This window comes from Lichenostomus cassidix, chromosome Z (genome assembly GCF_008360975.1).
Source record: "Lichenostomus cassidix isolate B80296 chromosome Z, HeHo_3.0, whole genome shotgun sequence".
Lineage (NCBI taxonomy): Eukaryota > Metazoa > Chordata > Aves > Passeriformes > Meliphagidae > Lichenostomus > Lichenostomus cassidix.
The window spans coordinates 54,737,845-54,756,732 of NC_139511.1; the positions used below are offsets into that span (position 1 = coordinate 54,737,845).

The 18,888-nt window shown below is 37.4% G+C and overlaps 1 protein-coding gene across 5 annotated transcripts in view; it reads right to left on the reverse strand.

Annotated features, from left to right (window-relative positions):
- Positions 1-18,888, reverse strand: part of RNF180 (ring finger protein 180) — a 73,332-nt gene that overhangs the window by 51,025 nt on the left and 3,419 nt on the right. For 4 of the 5 annotated variants that reach the window (XM_085042191.1, XM_085042188.1, XM_085042189.1 and 1 more), the window contains exons 2-4: positions 16,842-16,980; positions 14,572-14,667; positions 9,882-10,829 (exon numbers count right to left, since the gene is read on the reverse strand). In XM_085042191.1, coding sequence (XP_084898317.1) covers positions 9,882-10,829; positions 14,572-14,667; positions 16,842-16,943 — 1,146 coding nt within the window. In that variant the 5' untranslated portion in view covers positions 16,944-16,980. The remainder of the gene's footprint in view (positions 1-9,881; positions 10,830-14,571; positions 14,668-16,841; positions 16,981-18,888) is intronic. The other variant, XM_085042192.1, reaches the window with a different exon arrangement.

Below are 18,888 nucleotides of genomic sequence, written 5' to 3' on the forward strand. Positions count from 1 at the left end.
AATGGACTGTTTCTTTCTTTTGTTGTTTTCATCCAGCAAGACATAGTGACTGTGAGGATGGACCAGGATCTTACCTGTGGCATGGGACATTACTCCAGCTATCAATCCTTTGGGTTGTAGCACTATCAGTATGTTACTATTCAAGGCAGAGGTGGCTTCATTTGGAAACTTTCTAATGCTGCATTGCTGCTGTACAAACATCCACTAGCTCAGCACGGAACTTGAAAGGCATCAGGGCTGAGGCTAGCCATGCTTGCTGTGGCTGACTCCCCTTGCCCTGCCTGCTGCTTGGCTTTACTTTGTTTAGCTGTGGCAGCAATTTCTCTAACTGACCAGATGTTTGCAGCTAATGTGTTTTACTTTTCTTATCTTTTTATGGTACAACAACTAATAGCAGTTATTCCACGTATAAAGAGATCTGCACTGCTAATATAACAATGTGTAAAAAAAAGCAGGGCTGCTAACAATAGCAGAGGTCTTAAGAAATGGAGACCCAAGACATGACAAGGAGGAGTACATGCATGGGATCACATGAAACAGGGCACTGGAGACTAAAAGAGCTACGAGAAACATCCCAGAGGTCTGTTAAGGAAATGAAATGTTTTATTTTGGTGCCAATACTAAATCATGTTTTTAGCCTCCCAGCACCCAGCTGAGGGATCCATAACCAATTTAAGAATAATTCTTGTCATGAGTATCATCACAGGAAGAGTGACTGAAATGCCACAAATGCATAACTAGACACTTTGAAGGATTTACAGTTTCAATAAAAACAGTACAAGAAAAAGAATTGTAAACCCGTGTGTACATGAAGAAGAGACTTGCATAGATGAAGAGAAGTTTGGTCACAAGTTAAACCTTTGAAGCCTACCACCTTCACAACAAGACTGTCAGCTGCTAGAGGGTATCAGTATGAACTTGAAAACTCAAGGCTGCAGGGCAAGATAACAGCACCTGACAGTGTGGATAAACAATGCCGTAAGTGTCTCACCCACCTGCTTATCCAGAGTTCAGATTAACACTGGGAGCATGAAAGCAAACTGTCTCTTTAGAAAAGGACCACTAGCCATCTTTGTAGAATAAGATATTGATTTTTTCCAAAACTATACAAAAGAACCAGAGAAGTGCCATTAAGAAATGAAGCAAAACTGCCAGTATTTTTCTTTACTAGTCAGGATCCTTTCCAAGGGGATACTGCAGTTTTGAAGCTGACTACGTAGCCTTCCCCTATGTAAAATGATTGTGAGAAAAAAAATGTAACTGGAGAAGTCACAAATGATATTTTTCTGAGATCTTTCAGAAAATTAATACAAGTTTCATGCATTAGCAAACAACATAAACATGTAAGAAGATACACACAGATTGGAATTTATAAAAGAAATACTTCATCTTCTTAGCTATAGCAACCATAACAAGAACCATTACTAATATTGGCAATACCAAGACTTAAGTAGCTATTATGATACCATAACAATTTATATAATTGCCATGTGCTAACAACATAATCATACCCTAACAGAAGCCTAAAAATCCCCCATGAACACAGACGTGCACAGACACACGAAATGCAAGCATTCCCTGCACAGGCATTAAGAGCTGTCCTTTGTAGAACAGACAGAGGCAGCTTGGTTCCCTCTACTGTTAGCTAGCTAGTTCAGCCCTGCACCTACACCTCAGAACCCGCATCAGTGTGAGCCTCTGCAGGAAGTGCAGGTCAGGAGCCCACAGACTCACTATTTACAATTCTGGGTTCATACATGTCAATTTAATAACGGAGTGCATTCTGCCACAACACAATGTTTATGGCCACACTTTGCCTTTCTGCAAGACAGAAAAAAAATACTCTGACAGATAGTTATCTCATTACAAAATAAACTTTGTGAAGCAGCCCTTCCATTTACAAAGACATTTCAAAGTCTGAAAAGGTTTGCTATCTCAGTCTGCTCTCCAGAAAAGCTTTAATTAAAGATAAAAATTATATGCTTAGTACTTTTAATAGAGGCATCTTTGAAGATACATATCTCACATCAGGGTTCTGCTGCACTGAAGTAATTCTTAAATGAGTATTTAAATCATATATTTCCCACTGTCATTTATCAAAACTCTCTCACTCCATCCAACCAGAGATTTATGTTTTTTTCTCTTCGTGAAGTTTGACCAATTGCTTAAGAATATTTGGTATGTTAGAAATCATGGTTACAAAGTACCACAGATCAGCTTTCTACTGAAGTACCAGAGTGACAAAATGCACATTTTTACTAGGAGGATATTTTTTTACTAGGAGGATTTTACTCGGAGGATTGTTAGAATACTGAAGAAAAATGATGAAAAGTGAAGCTTGCAAAAAAAAAAAAAGGAGGATACCAGACTGACGCGAGAGGTGAGCAGCCATGGAATGCATGGCAGAGGATCATTCCCACTTATAACACATCAGACTGTACAGAGGATGTGATTTTCTAGATTCACATTTTCCTGGGAAGACACCTCAGCTCTAGGAAACACAGCTGCACTAGCCACATGTGCTGCTTGACACAGCCTAAGAAGTAGACCCATTTAAATATTCCATGCCATCATTGCAAACTCTCATCAACATTAATCAATGCCAAACCAAAGTATCTTCTGAAAACTACTACTTGAAATCAATCAGTTTACATACTAATTTTGAATTTTTTTGTATTTTGTAAACTCTGTATTTACTGATGAGACTTAACAGATTTATAAATTATATAAAATTTTCTGTACAATATTGTAAAAGACTTAAAGATGGTAATTGCCTCAAAAACCATTAAGATTATCAAAGGACTTTTCCCGTTTATGGCAAACCCCATCTAGAGGCAACTGCTTGTCTGCAACCACCCTGTCCCCCCACCCTGCCCTGCCACTGTTGGATATACCTTTGTGAATTCCTGGAAATCTGGGCAGTAAATAAAGCCACATGATGGAAACTTGAGATAAGATAAAGGTGGTAATATTGTCCTATTATCTCTGACTTGAAAGAGGTAAACAATCTGGAAGAGCACGGATAATGAACACAAAGAATCCACAAGGAAAGACAACTCAGCAACTGTGCTGACAATCAGCTCTGACTGGGTCCAGAAGTGGGAGGCCATGGCCCACTGGCTCAAAAGAGGAAGGCTGAGCATGGGACCCATTAGCATTGGAAGTGAGGTAATCATTTAACCAATAAGGTAGGAGAACTGTGCTTATTTTTACTTGATTCCTTTGTTTGCTAAAATGTATAAATGGGGAGAAGTTTTGAGCGACCTTGGATCCCCACCACTCAGAAGACCAGAAGAGGACCAAAGGGATGGCGTCTCTGTCTGGATGCTTGAGTGGTGATAACTTTTTACTCTGCCTCCCTTACTCTCTTCCTCTCTCCACCTCCCTTTTTCTATTTATTTCTATCTCTCTCTACCTCCCATTTACTGTTAAACAAAATCCATACTACTGACTTCAGCACATGGTCTCGTTTGCAGCTTAATTTGGGCAGAGGTATCTCTCCAATAATAGGATCTTAACATTATTTTGGCATAGTTAGCAGGATTCTGTTCTCTGATCTGAAGTGCCCTTGACAATAGTACACTTCCCTCTAGGGGGATTGTGTGGTTCGTTTGCTGGGAACTCTTGGAAACTTTGCCACAGCTTTCCCTGGAGGAAGGTTACCTGGTTTCTCCTGTGGGAACTTTTGGGAAAAAAAAAAAGGTGTCCAGGATGGCCAGTGTAAAAAAAAATATTTTGTAGTCCTTCCTTGAAAAATCTGTTATTTGCCCCTCTACCCCAGGGGTGGAGTTGACACAAGTTGATCTACTGGTTACTCATAATGAGCTATCAGTTACTCAAAAATCTGAAAATGAAATAATGCTATCCTTACAAGATTTGGTGAAAGAATTGTACTTTCAGTTAAATAAGGAAGATGAAAAAGAATGCAAGTGGAGGCATTGCTTGCTGTCAAGCATGATGACATCCAAAAGCTTCAGGCTGAGCTTCGGAATGTGCATGAGAGAGAAGGAGAATCTTATGGGAAGAATTGCAGGACATGGAACCTGTAAAATTCTCTGAAACATGGCCTTGTAACTCGACCATTTTGTTCAGTGGAGGAGTTGGGAGACAGTGAACGAGTCCATTGTTCTGATAAAGAGCAAAATGTAATGTTTGCATTGACGTCTGACGACAAGAAAGCACCATGTTGACCCTTAATTAAAATTGAAACAACAAATGATTACCAGGATCAGCAAACAGCTACTAAAATAGTGCCGTATACAGCTACTGAGATATCAAAGTTTGGCCATAAATTGGCAAGACTGAAATGCATTACTATTAATGCACAGGGATACTATGAAGCTGGGTATACTTCCAGGATGGAAAAGAGTTAAAATCACTGAAGTAAATGGAGCCAGTGTTATCTGCCTATCTGATAAGGTTAATTCATGGGGTCTCGGTGAAAAGCTGAAGTCTGCTAATCTTAACCCTAAAAGAAATCCAGGTTAAGCCATCAAAGCACTCTGTACTTCACAAGTGGTTGCACTTCTTGAACTTTTACAAGCAGTCTCATACCCTCCAGACATGAAACTAATTGAAGGAAACCTCTGTGAAAAGATGAGAAAAGAAACAAGAGCAGTGCACCAAACACTTCATGAAACAGAAGTTAAAACTCTACCTGAGAGTTAAAACTCTACCTCAAGCAGTTAAAACAATTTGAATCACTAGAGGATAACTTGTGTGTTGGTTTTGCTTAGCTCAGAACATCAGCAAGGTATCTTTAGCATCAGCAAGGTATCTTTACCATCTAAGAGAAATTTAACCCCTTCAAAAGGTGTTGTGTTAGGCCTGAAGAGGTGGTTGAAGGGCTGGGAGAAGGCATATTCCTGTGTTCATGAGTTAGTTTTGCTTAGCCCAGTTTTTGCTGCTGAGTGGGGAGTGGCACAAAGGTGGCTCCTGTGTGTAGGTTCTGGAAGTTTTTCACCAAGTCCAGCAGAGGCAATCTCTGATGGCTCTGAAGATGATGGACAAAGCTGCTGGCCAAGCCTGGACCAATTAGAGATGTGAGTTATGCCTCTGTGAAAACATATTTAAGAAGAGTTCAAAACAACGTGAGCACGCACTTCTTTTTAGCTAGAGGAGGAGGAGGAGGTGAGAATATGTGAGGGAAAACACCATGGAGACACCAAGGTCAGGGGAAAAGGTGCTCCAGGAGCCGGAGCTGAAAACCCTCTGCTAGCATGATGAAGACCATGGGGGGAGCAGGAGGTCCCCCTGCAGCCCATGGAGTCCACAGAGGTGCAGAAGTCCACCCACAGCCCGTGGGGAGGTGCCCATGCCAGAGGAGCAGGTGGCTACCTGGAGGAAGTTGTGATCCAGTGGGAGTCCCAGTGGAGAGAAAGGCCTTGCTCCTGGGATGGCAGCAGCCTGGCCTCGGCTCAGGAGAGTCTGTACCTTGTGGACAAGAGAACTCATGTTGCAGCAGAATTCGGGCAGGATGTTGCTCGTGAGATTGGACACACGCCAAAGAAGTTTGCAGAGGACTGTCTCCTGTGGGAGGGACCCCGTGGCTAAGTACAGAACCCCTCTCCCTGATGGACTGACCAAAGGGAAAGTCTCTTACCCTGCCCCTGCCTATGCTGTTGGTTGGAAAGAGGGAGGGGTGTGAGCAGAGAAACAGTGTCTTAAGAGGGAGAGGGGTGAGCTGAAAAATGGTGATTGCAGCAGAAGAAATAGTGATGTTACAATGACTAAGAAAAAACACCTTACCCTGCCCCCTCCCCCCAGAGTTGTTGGTTGGAAGGAGGGAGGGGCGTGAGTGAAAAAATGGTGTCTTAAGAGCTTATTTTTACTTCTCATTTATCCTCTCTGTTAGGTTAATAAATCACTTTGCAACTTTAAGTTTTCAGCCTGTTTTGTCCTTTTTCTCAGTGAATCCTCCCACCAGGCCCTTATCTCAACTCATGAATCCTATGTTTAAGTGTTTTTTCTCCCTCTCCTCTGCACAGCTGCAGCAGTAGAGAGCAGAGAGAGCAGACCTCATAGGTGCCTGGCAGTTGGCCAAGGTCAAACCACAACCACTTGCCAGGGAAGTTTGTGTTCTTTCCTTTCTCTGGGAGGACCACTAACCGCTGATCGAACTGAAGATCAAAAGAACCAGTTCCAAGTGGGTGAACTGGCAGTGGATTTACATGAGAAAGCTCACGGAAGGCAGCCAAGAAGACATGATAATGACTTTTTTCCTTTAGGCCCTTTTACCTCTGTGGTAGACAAAGGATCTTTGAATAAACACTGGATGGATTTTCCTTCCTCTTAAAAATCTGTCTGTAGTAGGCCAAATTGTCCCTTTGCTTTTTACAGGAACCTGCCAACAGATGAGATCGAGCTGCATGGAATCAATGAAACTTTTAACTGCCACTCTAATTACTTGTATTATCTGCTTATTAATGTTTGTGATTTGTGTTTTCATTGCAAGCGACTTGTTGGGAGGCCATATATTAGTCAAACAACATTTTATGTGTTGTTAGATTGATTTTTGCCAAGTTTATTTTGTCTTTTACTGAGAAAAAAATAGTGTGGGAAGAGCTTTTACTTTTGCCTTATGAATGTATAACTTTGCCTAAATCAAATTTAGCCTGGGAGTTAGTACAAGAGTTTATGCATATTTGGAATCATACAAATATGTATTAACCAGGTCTGCCTCAAAAGGCTTTACAATTATGATGATTTGGCCAAATTTTTCAGAGATATTAATGAGTAAACTGAATAACTCTAACAAAAAAAAAAAAAATGTTACATGGGAAATGGGTGACCATTTCCCTTCTAGATCGGACAAACCATGGACTACAAAAGGGATGTGGTAAAATACAGAAAAGCCTTTTACAAGCCCTGAAGCAACTTTACCTGTGAATCTTTTTGGATCATGTTATTGATCACGAGACATTCCAAAGGAAGCCAGAGACTTGTATTCCCACTTGAACATGTCTGATGTGTGATGAACTGGCATTCCTATCGTGTATCCCAATAGCTCATTTCTTTTATTTATGCAAATCAATGTGTAACAGCGGTACATTCTGCACCACACACACTTCTCAGTTGTGGGTGCAATTTACTGTGGCAGCAATTGAAAAGGAATGTGATGAGGACAATTTGTCCACTAAAATTTAAAAAAAAAAAAAAAAGAAATAAAAGGCAACCAGGGATAATATAACTAAATTTGAAAGTTTTGGAGGTTTTTTCTGTCAGGATTAAAATGCAATGGAGCTACACTCCATCCCCTGGACAACAGAGTATGGGCCCAATGTAAAGATGTGTTTGCATAAGAACCTTTTGTATGAGCACTCTTCTGTATTTTGAATGAAATTTTTGTAAGCTAGAAGTTAATTTTCCATGGTTTATAGAATTACCCAGCTGGACAGGAACATTACCTATAAAATTCTTCCAACTACATGTGAATATGGTTGAGAGAGAACACTATTTTAAAGACTTTGAAATATCTAAACACACCTTGTCAACATACCCATTCACATTTATTCCAGTGTGCAAAGGTAATCAGTAAGGGATCTGGAGATCTGCTTCAGATTAGGCTGACTGACACATCTTAATACATGACGTGTATCTGTTTGGGATACCCCTCTGTGGGATAAAAAATTCAAGACCCACTGTGTAATCCTATGGCTAATTTGGGCCAACATCCAACAGACACAGTATTGTACAATCCATCACATCCACTACCCATTCAAGAACACTTTGATCCTTGGAAATCACCAAGTAGAGGCAGTGGCTAATCAAAATTGGGTTGATAATTGCAATTGGATTTGTATTTTTAATGATTGGCATAGCTACTGTATATTGTATGATTACTTCTATTATTACTTCTGCTGTTGCCATCTTTTCTCCTACTGGCCACTATCTTCATCACCCCATGGCCAACCCATGAATGGAGAAAAGGTCCCTGGAATACAGTATTTAAGCCACATGGGGATGTAAGGAAAGACAGCTCAGCAACTGTGCTGACAATCAGCTCTGACTGGGTCCAGAAGCGGGAGGCCATGGCCCACCGGCTCAAAAGAAGAGGAAAGCTGAGCATGGGACTCATTAGCATTGGAAGTGAGGGAATCATTTAACCAATAAGGTAGGAGAACTGTGCACCCAGTGAGCATTGATTCTGTTGTTTGCTAAAATGTATAAATAGGGAGAAGTTTTGAGCGACCTTGGATCCCCACCACTCAGAAGACCAGAAGAAGAGGACCAATGGGATGGTATCTGTGTCTGGATGCTTGAGTGGCGATAACTTTTTACTCAATCTGCCTCTCTGTCACTCTTTGTCACTCCCCTCCTCTCTTTTTCTATTTCTATCTCTCTCTACCTCCCATTTACTGTTAAATGAAATTCGTACTATCGACTTCAGCATATGGTCTCGTTTGCAGCCTAATTTGGGCAGAGGCATCTCTCCAATAATGGAATCTTAACAAATGTAACTAAAATAATGTAGGAATTGGTTAAGCATGTTTTAAAAAGGCAAAGATCTGAAAGTATCTTTCTTAGCTACTGAAAATTAAAAAATCTGTACAAGGTTTTATTCTTGAAAGTAAGATCTAAAGATTAAAGTGTCTGGAGAGACTGTAGATGACACAATGGTGAAAATGCTCATATACATTATGCTTGTGCATCATAATTTCACTTACCAAAACAATGAGATCTGCAATTTTTTAAGCCATTTTAGGCACTTAGACAGCTAAGAATCTTTAGACTTATTAGAAAACAAGTATTCAATATTAAGACATCCACACTCTCAGAGTGTGGATTGCATCTTAGAGATGCATTTTACAAAACACGAACAAGTTTTCAAAACGTCTCAATGCCAATTTAAGTCTTTAAGCAAAATAAAAGCCCTTCCCAAAGAGAAAAGATTATATGCACACCATACTAAAAAGACTCATAATATGTCCCAGACTCATCACTTTTTCAAGCTGGTTCTCACACTTAATTGAGAGAAATAGCCTCTAAGTATTTCTATTTATCTTGAATTCCCAATGACAAACCTAGCCGAAGCAGAAATAATTTCTTGAGTAGATGTTACTCTGATTAGTTAGTATGTTTGCCCTTGCTTACCACAGTTATTTTGTTGCAGGAAATTTATGATGAGAAATTTTCGTTCAAAGGCATATATCATTAGTCATTCTACTAAATTTGAGAGCAAACTAAAACTGTGTTAGTCATTTTAAGACTGGCATTTTTTCCCAGCTCTCCACCAAAAACTGCCACTATCTGTGGCCTTTAATTCTGCTCTGCTTTAGATGGTTTGAAGAAGGAAACCATTATTATATAATTGATAAGAATATGTAACAATTTCTGCTAGACTTGCAGACAAAATATTTACCGACTAAAGATTATTATTTTAAACAGCAGTAATCAGTGAGTAACCTTTACTCATAGAAGAATACTTGTCTTACTACAAATAATAAATGCAATTATCTTTTAAAGCATTCTTAGCTGTAAAGTTAACTCAAAATGCCATTAGTTAAAAGTTTGAAAATCCTGACATGGTAGGGTTTCTCATTTAGAAGATTCAAATGTTTAGTTTTCGTTTAATCACACTGATTAAATTTCACTAGCGTTTTTCCCACTTCAAATTTATTATTACATCACGAAACCGTAATAAGGCCAATAAAAACCCATCATGGTTTGATTTTGCACAGAAAGAAAACCTGATACGGTTGAATTAGAAAAAAACTACATGTAGGAAGAGGTCATAAATCTTTGCTTGCCAGATACCAAACTCTAGATAGCTCCATATTAAACCAATATTAAGAGACAACATTGAAAAAAAGCCCCAGAATTACTTATAAAAGCAAGCCAAACTTTACAAAAAAGTAGAATAATTAATTTTAAACACTTACTTGCTTCTGTAGACATCGCCCTCGCCTTCTTTGTTTCCTCCTCAAGTTTTCTGACTTGTTTCTTTCTCTCTTATTCAGCCTTTGGCTGAAGGAAATACTCGTAGGCTGCACAAGACGGACAGGTGTGATCCACTGTTTGTCTTCTACAGCCCTTGTAGGCCAAGAAAGGTTCATCATGAATGATGACCCGTCAGCAGTGACACTCCCAGGAGATTGTCTAGTAGCTTCAAAATTACACTCACTTTCTATTTCTCTGTGTATTATTGTGGTAATAGAAGTAACTTGAAATTGGTTTTGTAGTATGTCAGCACTGGAACTACACAGATACTGAAAAAAACTCCCATCATTCCTAATGGACTCTAATTGTAAGCCCCTTTGAGCACAAAAAGGTGGATTTTCATTTTGGCCATGGTAAAGTGTTCCCATACTGCAAGCTTCATATAACACAGGTGACAAAACAAGTCCTTCTCTGATATTTAAATCCAAGCTATGAGATCTTGTGTGAAAAGGTTTTACAGTACATACATCTTTCATAAGATAGGAAGAAGAGAGATTTCTTTTTTGATTTAATGCCTTTAAGGGAAGTTTTTTACTTTTTGTCTCATATCTGGGAGCTCTTGTTTCTAGACAAAGTGCTTCTGTTAATCTTCCAGCACCATTATTACTTCCAGCCATGTAGGAAAGCCTTTGATTGATTTCCAAAGTCGCAGTTACCACTTCATGGCAGGTATCCTTGTTAAAACCAGGTTGAATTTTCAGGAGAAGCAAATGTTTTTCTGGTGATTTTGACAATTTAACAGAGAAGGGTGGCTGAAGCTCAGTCCAAGTTTTGCAGAAGTGTATATTTACTAACTGTCCACAGGAACATTCTTTGTTGCAAACAAAGTTAAAGCCCCCTAAGCAGGCCTCACAGAATGGACAGTGCAGTTTTCCAATTGCCCACTGTGCCTATTGACAAGAAAAGAAAAAAATAAAATATCCAACATGTTCACAGAAAAGAAATTTGTAATAAATAATTACTGGGCTTATTTTCTCCTTTAGTAAGAGGCTTTTCCTTTTGTTTTTCAAATACAATAGAAGAAACTTCAGAGCAGAAACAAAATCCACCACAAATAAGGCTCTGGTCAAAGTTCTGCTCACTGCAGTGATAACTAAGAAATCCAGAACACACATTTTAAAATTTAGGAGCTTTGAAACATGTTTAAAATTTGTCCATAGATAGAATAGTGCTGCAATACTAATGAAAACAATACATCCTTAAAGCAGTGAAATCAATTTCCCACATTAATCTGGAACTGGCAAGCACAGCTTCTCAGCTGAGTGTTCTGAGTGCTGATACATTTCTTGCATACTAAGTACAGTGGAAGGAGATTTCTTACTAAAAGAATATAGCTTTTCACTTTGATTACCCCACAAAAGCTTAAAATGGTACTTGCATTTTGGTGTATGCAGCATTACAACATAATCTCTGTGCAGACACCATGACAAATCCTTAATACCCTACATGTAAGGAGAAAGTAATTTTCATTATTTATAATTCTGTGAATTTCTTTTCAATCCTGAAGGCACTTTTACAAAAGGAAATACATATCAGATATCTGTAAACTCCTACATATTAATACAACTATTAGTCCTCCTACATATTTAGACAACTATTAGTATTTTCAACGATTATATTCATCTGTCAGGAGCACTGTTGAGGACTAAAGTTACGCAACGATTTTTAGGATCAAAGCCCAGGTAAGGAACAACATTATCAATTCCAGTCACACTTGAGTCACTTGTGTGTCTAGAGAACCATGAATACAGAAGCTGCCCAACATTCCTAGTTAAACATTACTTTCAGTTGCAAATGTCTTTCAAGGTAATTTGGGAAGATGTGTCCATAACTGACACTTGTCTGACTGAAAGCTACTGAAAATGTCAGGGAAACCAATTTTGCAGTTTCAGAAAAAAAACCCCAGCACCTTGTGTGGAAAAAAGGTTATTTTTCACACACAATGCTTTTAGTAGCTCTAGAAACACTTACTTGAGAAACTTACTCCTGCCTTGTGGCTTAAAACTTCAAAACTGCACAAAATAAAGATGTGTCTTTTACTGCAACTATGAGAATCTATTTAAATCTGGACAGGTGTTTTTTTTTTTTTAACTTGGAGAAAAATAGTTTAGACATAACCAAAGGCTTTCAAACCCTTGAGAATTCTGTGAAGATGCACAATCTCTCTCAGTTTATGCGGCTGAACTATGTGTACATATGCCATTCCCAAAGAAGAATTAAGCTTGTTCAGAGATTTACTCTTAAGTCTCCCACACTCCATTTCCCAGATGCCAGGGGCTAGACATTGAAATTAAGGGAAAAGCACTTTCTGGTGACTTTTTTGTCTTTCTGCCATGGAATAGTATCCTTAATCTTCAAATGGAGAGGAAGAGTGATTCACAAAAATAAAGCTAGAAGCCTGGAAAAAATGGAAATGCAAGACACAGTATGGAGGAAAAAGGACATCTCTATGTCCCATGTGCACAGAGACTGAGAGATGAGGTGTGGTACCAAGGAGCCCAGGACTGATTTAGCATGAGTTTGGCAACGGTGTGTGGAAGCATTGACTCAGTAAAAGAAGTAACAGCCTACTAGTGGAGGAGGTGGTAGGGGGAAAATCAGCGAGAACCGAAAGGGAGCTGAGGGTACACAGACTTAATGATGGACTGCACAAAGAGGGAAAAATAAAAATTGTAAGAAAAAGAAAACAGGACAAGTGATAACTGATGGGTAAAAGAAAATGCAGGTAAATAAAGGTCACTAGTAGCAATAGCTAGATATTTGTAATTACTGAATATTATCTTTACACTGATATGTATATGAAGTTGAAGGAGATTGGTTAAGAACAGGGACAGATGGCAAGAAAGAACCGTCTGGGAAGCAGTGGGTTTTTACAGCCTGCAAATAGACCTTATGCTTATGTAAAATGATTTAGCCTTTGATTCAGGAGTCATACAGGAGAAAATAACACATGATCACAAAATTATTCAGAGCCCAGGAGGATCTGGAGATAAACTGGAATTGTTTAACACCTCCCAACCCCCCCCAAATTTATCTGCAGAAACACAGGGTCTTACCAGAAACGACAGAGTGAATGAGGCAAGAGTTCCCAGGATATTAAGTGACACAATGAACATAAAGATGTCGAAGGTGTACACAGAGAATTGTATTCCCTGCCTTTTTCACCAGAGGAGAACTGCTCCTCTGCAAGCTTAAGCAAATATGTCAAGCCTTTCCTGTGAAGTCTATGGGTTTTGTATTTCCTTGGTCCCCAGTTTGACCCTCCAGGATTTCAAATGCAGAAGCTAAAGGTGCAAAAGAATAATTTAAGGGCCAAAGGTGAAAAGAATAATATTACTATCAATATTGAATCCAATTTTACTGAAATGATTTAAGAGGCAATTAAAAAACTGTAAAAAACTGCATTCTTATGATTCAGGATTCATGATCAGGCAATATTGTGAGGTGAGGAAATAACTCGTGAGCCATAATTTTCAAACACACCTCCAAGATTAATGTTTCTGAAACAGATAAATTATTCTGTTATGTATCATTGAAGTATAAGATATCACTAATTTAAAAAAAATAATTAAGGTTTAACAGAAAAACCCACATAGGGCAATACAATGAAGTAAGATGAAATTTTTTTTTAGTTTTTAAATGCTTAGTTTTACAGTCATAACTTTTTTTTTCTATTTGTGCATCATTTTCAGCATGGATTTGCTTAGGACAGAAATTTCTTGCAATATGGTAAAATTTTACACTGAAGTTGAAAGAGAAAGGAATGCAAATATCACTTGCTTATCAAAATCAAAGATTCATAAAAGAAAATCTGTGAGGCAAAAGAAAAGCACTGCTTCTGCTTACTTATATCTATGCAACAACATTAACTTCTAGATCTAAAACAACTTAAAGAAAATATTCAGCTGAGGCAGTCAGTATAACAGGAGATGTGTGAGATGGTTTGCAATTTCAAGTGGGCAGTCAAAACTCAAAAGTAATGGTGCTGGCTTGTCGTAAGACCTTTGAATTTGAAGGACAGTATTTCTACAATATCTACTTTCTATTCCTATGACATAAGAGCACAGTATGTATAAAAGACTTAAGTATAAAACACGTCATATTCCAAAAACTGATTTCTTAATAAACCTCCAGTCCACTTTTATGGGGAAATATGCTTCTTGTTGTCACTGTCAACATACGTGTTAGTACTGCAAGATATGATGATCGAAACAAAGCAAACCTCAAACCCAGATAATAAATATCACATTAAGCATTGACAAATATGCAGAGGTGCCCATCAGAGTTATTTGGACAACCATAAATACACTGATCTGTTAAAGAGTAGGAAACAGAATTTACCACTTCTAGCACTTCTACATATATTAAAAACAAAACAAAATGAAATAACATTGAAGAGAGGAAAAAAATCTGTAGATGGTAATGACAGAAGTTCCTGAGAAGAATTCCCTCACTTACAAGGTCTATGTAACATACATGGACCTTGGCAAAAGAGTGTCCTTGACACTTGTGCCCCTTAATTATTTTACATTTTGAATGATAAAGATGCAAGGAAAAAAAACCCAAAAACCACCCCCCCCCCAAAAAAGACATAACCACCCCTGTCCCCCCCCCCCCCAAAAAAAAATCTACCTTTTCAATGACACATTTCACCCACTCTGGAATAGCTTCTAAGCCCACATGCCATACATTGCAAGACTTACGAGCAGCAGCTGAAGGTTGTGATATCTATTAAAAAAACAATTACTGTATTGATACTCAATATTTAAGTACGCTTTTTAAAAATTTTGATTATAGCCAGAAGTCAGCTTCCCAAATCAGTAAATATTAACAAATGATAAACCTCAAATACGATGTTCTTCTAAAAAATAGGTAGATACTGTCAATAGTCTATTTCTGAATCTAAGAACATTGGACAAACTCTACTGTAGAGATGTAGGCGTCTGGAGGTGGTTTTGTTTTGTTTAAAAGAACAGAAAGTATGCAGTCGCAGGCCTTCCAAGAATATTTGGAAATTGATTTTAGAATCATTGTCAACTGGCACAATTTTTCAGTAAAGACAGAAAAATGTAAGGTACTGTTTATATGAAGACTGTGATCAGCAATGAACAAATGCCACAAGTAGTTTAAAATTAATTTTCTAATTTTTTTTGGAATAACTAACAGAGCAACCAGGTAATCTTAGTAATTTTAGAGTTTTTACTGCATTGATATGATCAACTGAGGAGAAAAATAAATCTAAAAACTTGTAGAATTTCTCTAACTGATACTAAAATAAAAACAATTACCTAACTGAAGTAGAGTTACAGAGATAGGTAAAAATATAGGGAAGCTCTGCTGAGAAAGTCCTAAAATCAGTGGTTAAAATTTATGAATATGGAAAGTTATAGACTCCTATGTCACGAAAGTGATTGGAATAAAAGTTTCATTCTACTGAAAATAAAAATAGTGGGGCTACTGACAGAAGCCAGAAGCTTTTAAAAATTCTCCAAGTACTGACAGAAGACAGATAGAGCCATTTACCATGTCTATGCTACTGTTTTCCTCCTATCTGTGGAGACTACCTGTACTCCAATTTGGATATAATTCTAATTTAAAGTGTTTATACTGTATTTGTAACTTCAACATTAGTTTTAAAATTTGTTCTACAATTTTCCATTCACTTTCAGCTATGTCTTTGTGTGAAGGTCTAAAATTCATCAGTGAAAATCAACATGCTGAAAACATTACCCTTCTCCATCACAGTAGTGTCTTTGCCTCCCAACCTCTTCAGATACAGCATTTAGTTACACTTTTTTTATCAGCTATCTACATGACTAGAGAAGGAGCTACTTCAGTCATGTGCCCAATGATGGTGGATCTCTACTCACAACTAAAAGCTCCACCATGGAGCATGGACAAAGATACGTCCTTCTTTTCAATACATTTTTTTCCATGGAAGGAGTTGAAATTTCCACATTCCCCCCTAAAAATGACTTCAAACCATGCACAAAAACCCCATCAAATATAAAGCATGAAAATTATTCCAGAACCTCAAGCTCTGTAAACAGGGTGATTAAAACAGGGTTTATTGACAATACTAATTATATCTTGATACTAAAAAATAACTTTGTTTCCACTTCTATTCGGTATACCCTCTCTAGTGCAAAAAGGAATGTTGCATTACTAATGTGTTAATGAAAAACATCAACACTTTATCTTCTTTTTGCTTTTTAACTTTAACCTTTAACCAATTCAAAGTCATTGGATTGTCTTTTTGGCATATTTTGAAAGACCCTACCTCTTTATGATTACTAACTGCCATTATAAAATAGTAGGAAATACTCTATCATGGTTTTATTCTGTATTATTGTCCTCCTGTATATTTTAAAGAAGACAATATAAATTATAAAGCAGGGCTTAACTCTGCTTAGGGCAGGCTAATCTTCTGAACTATTTCTATGCACAGACTATAGCCCATTTTTTAAAAGTTAAGAGCATAAGTTCCTGATGTAAGGATATTTTACACACAGTTAACTACCACAGTGGAAATTCGAATCAGCCTTTAAAACACACCTTAGACACAAAGAGTTGTCCACGAAGAGATGTCAAAACAAACAAAAAAAATTACTGCTTTAAAACCATCAAAACCAAACCTTGTTTTTATATTAGAAATGGTAATGCAGTACACAGGCTAGTAGTCCAGTGTCCATGAACACCAGCCTTCATGCTGGAAAACAGTAAGGTGATCACTGACTACTTGGCTTCACTAAAATTACTTCTTATACTCCTCTCTGGAATTTTCTACACTTTACCATTTATCTCCAAAAAAGATTAGTTACAAAGTGAAACTAAGAATACTTCATTTAAAACAAATGGCACTGGAAGAACGTACAAACTTCCTCAGAAGAAGCTATACTTACTTCAGATGTTTTTTTTCCATTACATTTTGCAAGAAAAACAGATTTTGCTATGTATTTCCTACATCTCCAACAATGCAGAACACCAGCATCTTGGTTGTTCATTATTTATACTTGTGATTTTTCAGCTCTGTATGTTGACCTGCAAAAACCACAAAACATACAATTTGGTCACCTGTTGAAACCACCACTTTTGCAACCCTAAAGTCCATAAATATTCTCACCAGTATAGAGAAGACTAATTATTTACTTACAAACATCCTCTGATATTGTATAGCATGCCACCTAGATGTTTTAAATAGTAAAATGAAACGGTTTTATTTCCAGGTTGCATACAAGAACTAGAAAGCAACAACAACAACAAAACAACTAAAACCAAAATAAAATAAAACACACCCAACCAATCAACCAAAGAAAAAGCTTGTCCAGTATTTGGACAAAAGGCAAGAGAACTCCAGTTTTTCTAGAATATGTCAATAGGAATAAGTCATCGCTATCCTAAGCAATAAATAAACATACACACATATAATGCCATGTAACAAAAGTGAAGGTGGATATAAAACTATGGATGACAAAGACTCTTTTCTTAATATGCCCCTGGAAGCTTGCCCCCTTAAATTCTTTTGTATGCAAGGATCAGCACTACTGGTGCAGAGTTTTTCATGATCTGTATTAAACTCCTTGTGAAACAGAGACCTAAATTAAATCAAAAAGATGGACAAGACAAATATAATATTTTTATCTCTTTGTGTCTTGCTGTTTCCTTATTGTCTCTCTGGTCTTCTCTAGCTTGTTCCAGTCTTCCCTTTTTGTCATGTTTTCTCCAAAGATTCTCCAACTTTTCTTTCTACATACTTGTTTTTACCCCCTTGTGTTAGCTAGCTACATGAAAAAAAGAAAATATTTTTAATCTACATGTCAACTCAAGCCCTATATGACAGTTATGCCTACTCAGAGTGCTAAAGTGCACAGTGCTCACTGATGGGGAAGCTGGAGTATAAAACTACAAATCAGTATCGAAAGTTCCGGAGCCCAAACATCTGATTTAGCAACTATTTTAACATTAAAATTATTTTAGTAACTAACTAAAGAAACTTTGAGGTCTTCATTACAGGCTGTCTGAAGGACATGTTGAGACATATACACTCTTGCGTTTTCCCCATTTCTACCTTTTCTTTTTCTGCCTTGTTTTCTGATTTGATCAAAGACTATGAAACTAAGAGGTTACTCATTATCTTTTATTTACATCTGGGGTCTTCATTCAGCAGATTTTCTACTTTTTCTACAATGTAAAGGTCTGAAATAAAGTTTGACAAGGACAAGCAGAAATATGTACATATGGTGGACTCTGAACTCAGGTGCACATGCGATTTTTAACAATCAGATCCACCCTAAGCTTAAAAAGTGAAATTAAGGCAAACATTAAATCTTTTCTTGCAATATCACAATAAATTTAAATGATTTTTCGTTAAGGGTCCATTAAAGTTTCTTAAGATAGCCAAGCAGAACAACATGAAAGAAACACTTAAACAAAATACAAGAACTTACACTAGTAACCTGTCTTGTTCCTGGCAAAAATGGAATTATTCAAATGCTTTGACTTAAGCACAACCTCTCTCAAGTTTTTACTAACCCACATACATCAGTGCTGCTACTTTCTGTAGCATACACATTTCAAAAGTGGAATGTATAAAATAATGAACCTGTCTATGAATGACTTTTTTTAAAAAAAAGTAAATTCAGACACTGAAAAATTTTAGAAGTCGTTTGTACCACTTTGCTGTTATAACATTAGGCACCACAGGGTATTGAAAGAATGATTATTAGTTATGAATTTCTTTGTATCACTCAAACACTTTAAAGCTGTTCTAATTAATTTACTCTTCACAAATTCATAACACACTTCTAGAACATACTTAGTTTTACAACAGCTCAGTGAGAACCTCAAATCTAAGACCAGCCAGGATGGACTAGAAAGACTTTTTGCACAAGGCTAGCTCAGATGTTCTTTTCAGGTACAGCCATATCCTCATCTACTCAAATAGATTCT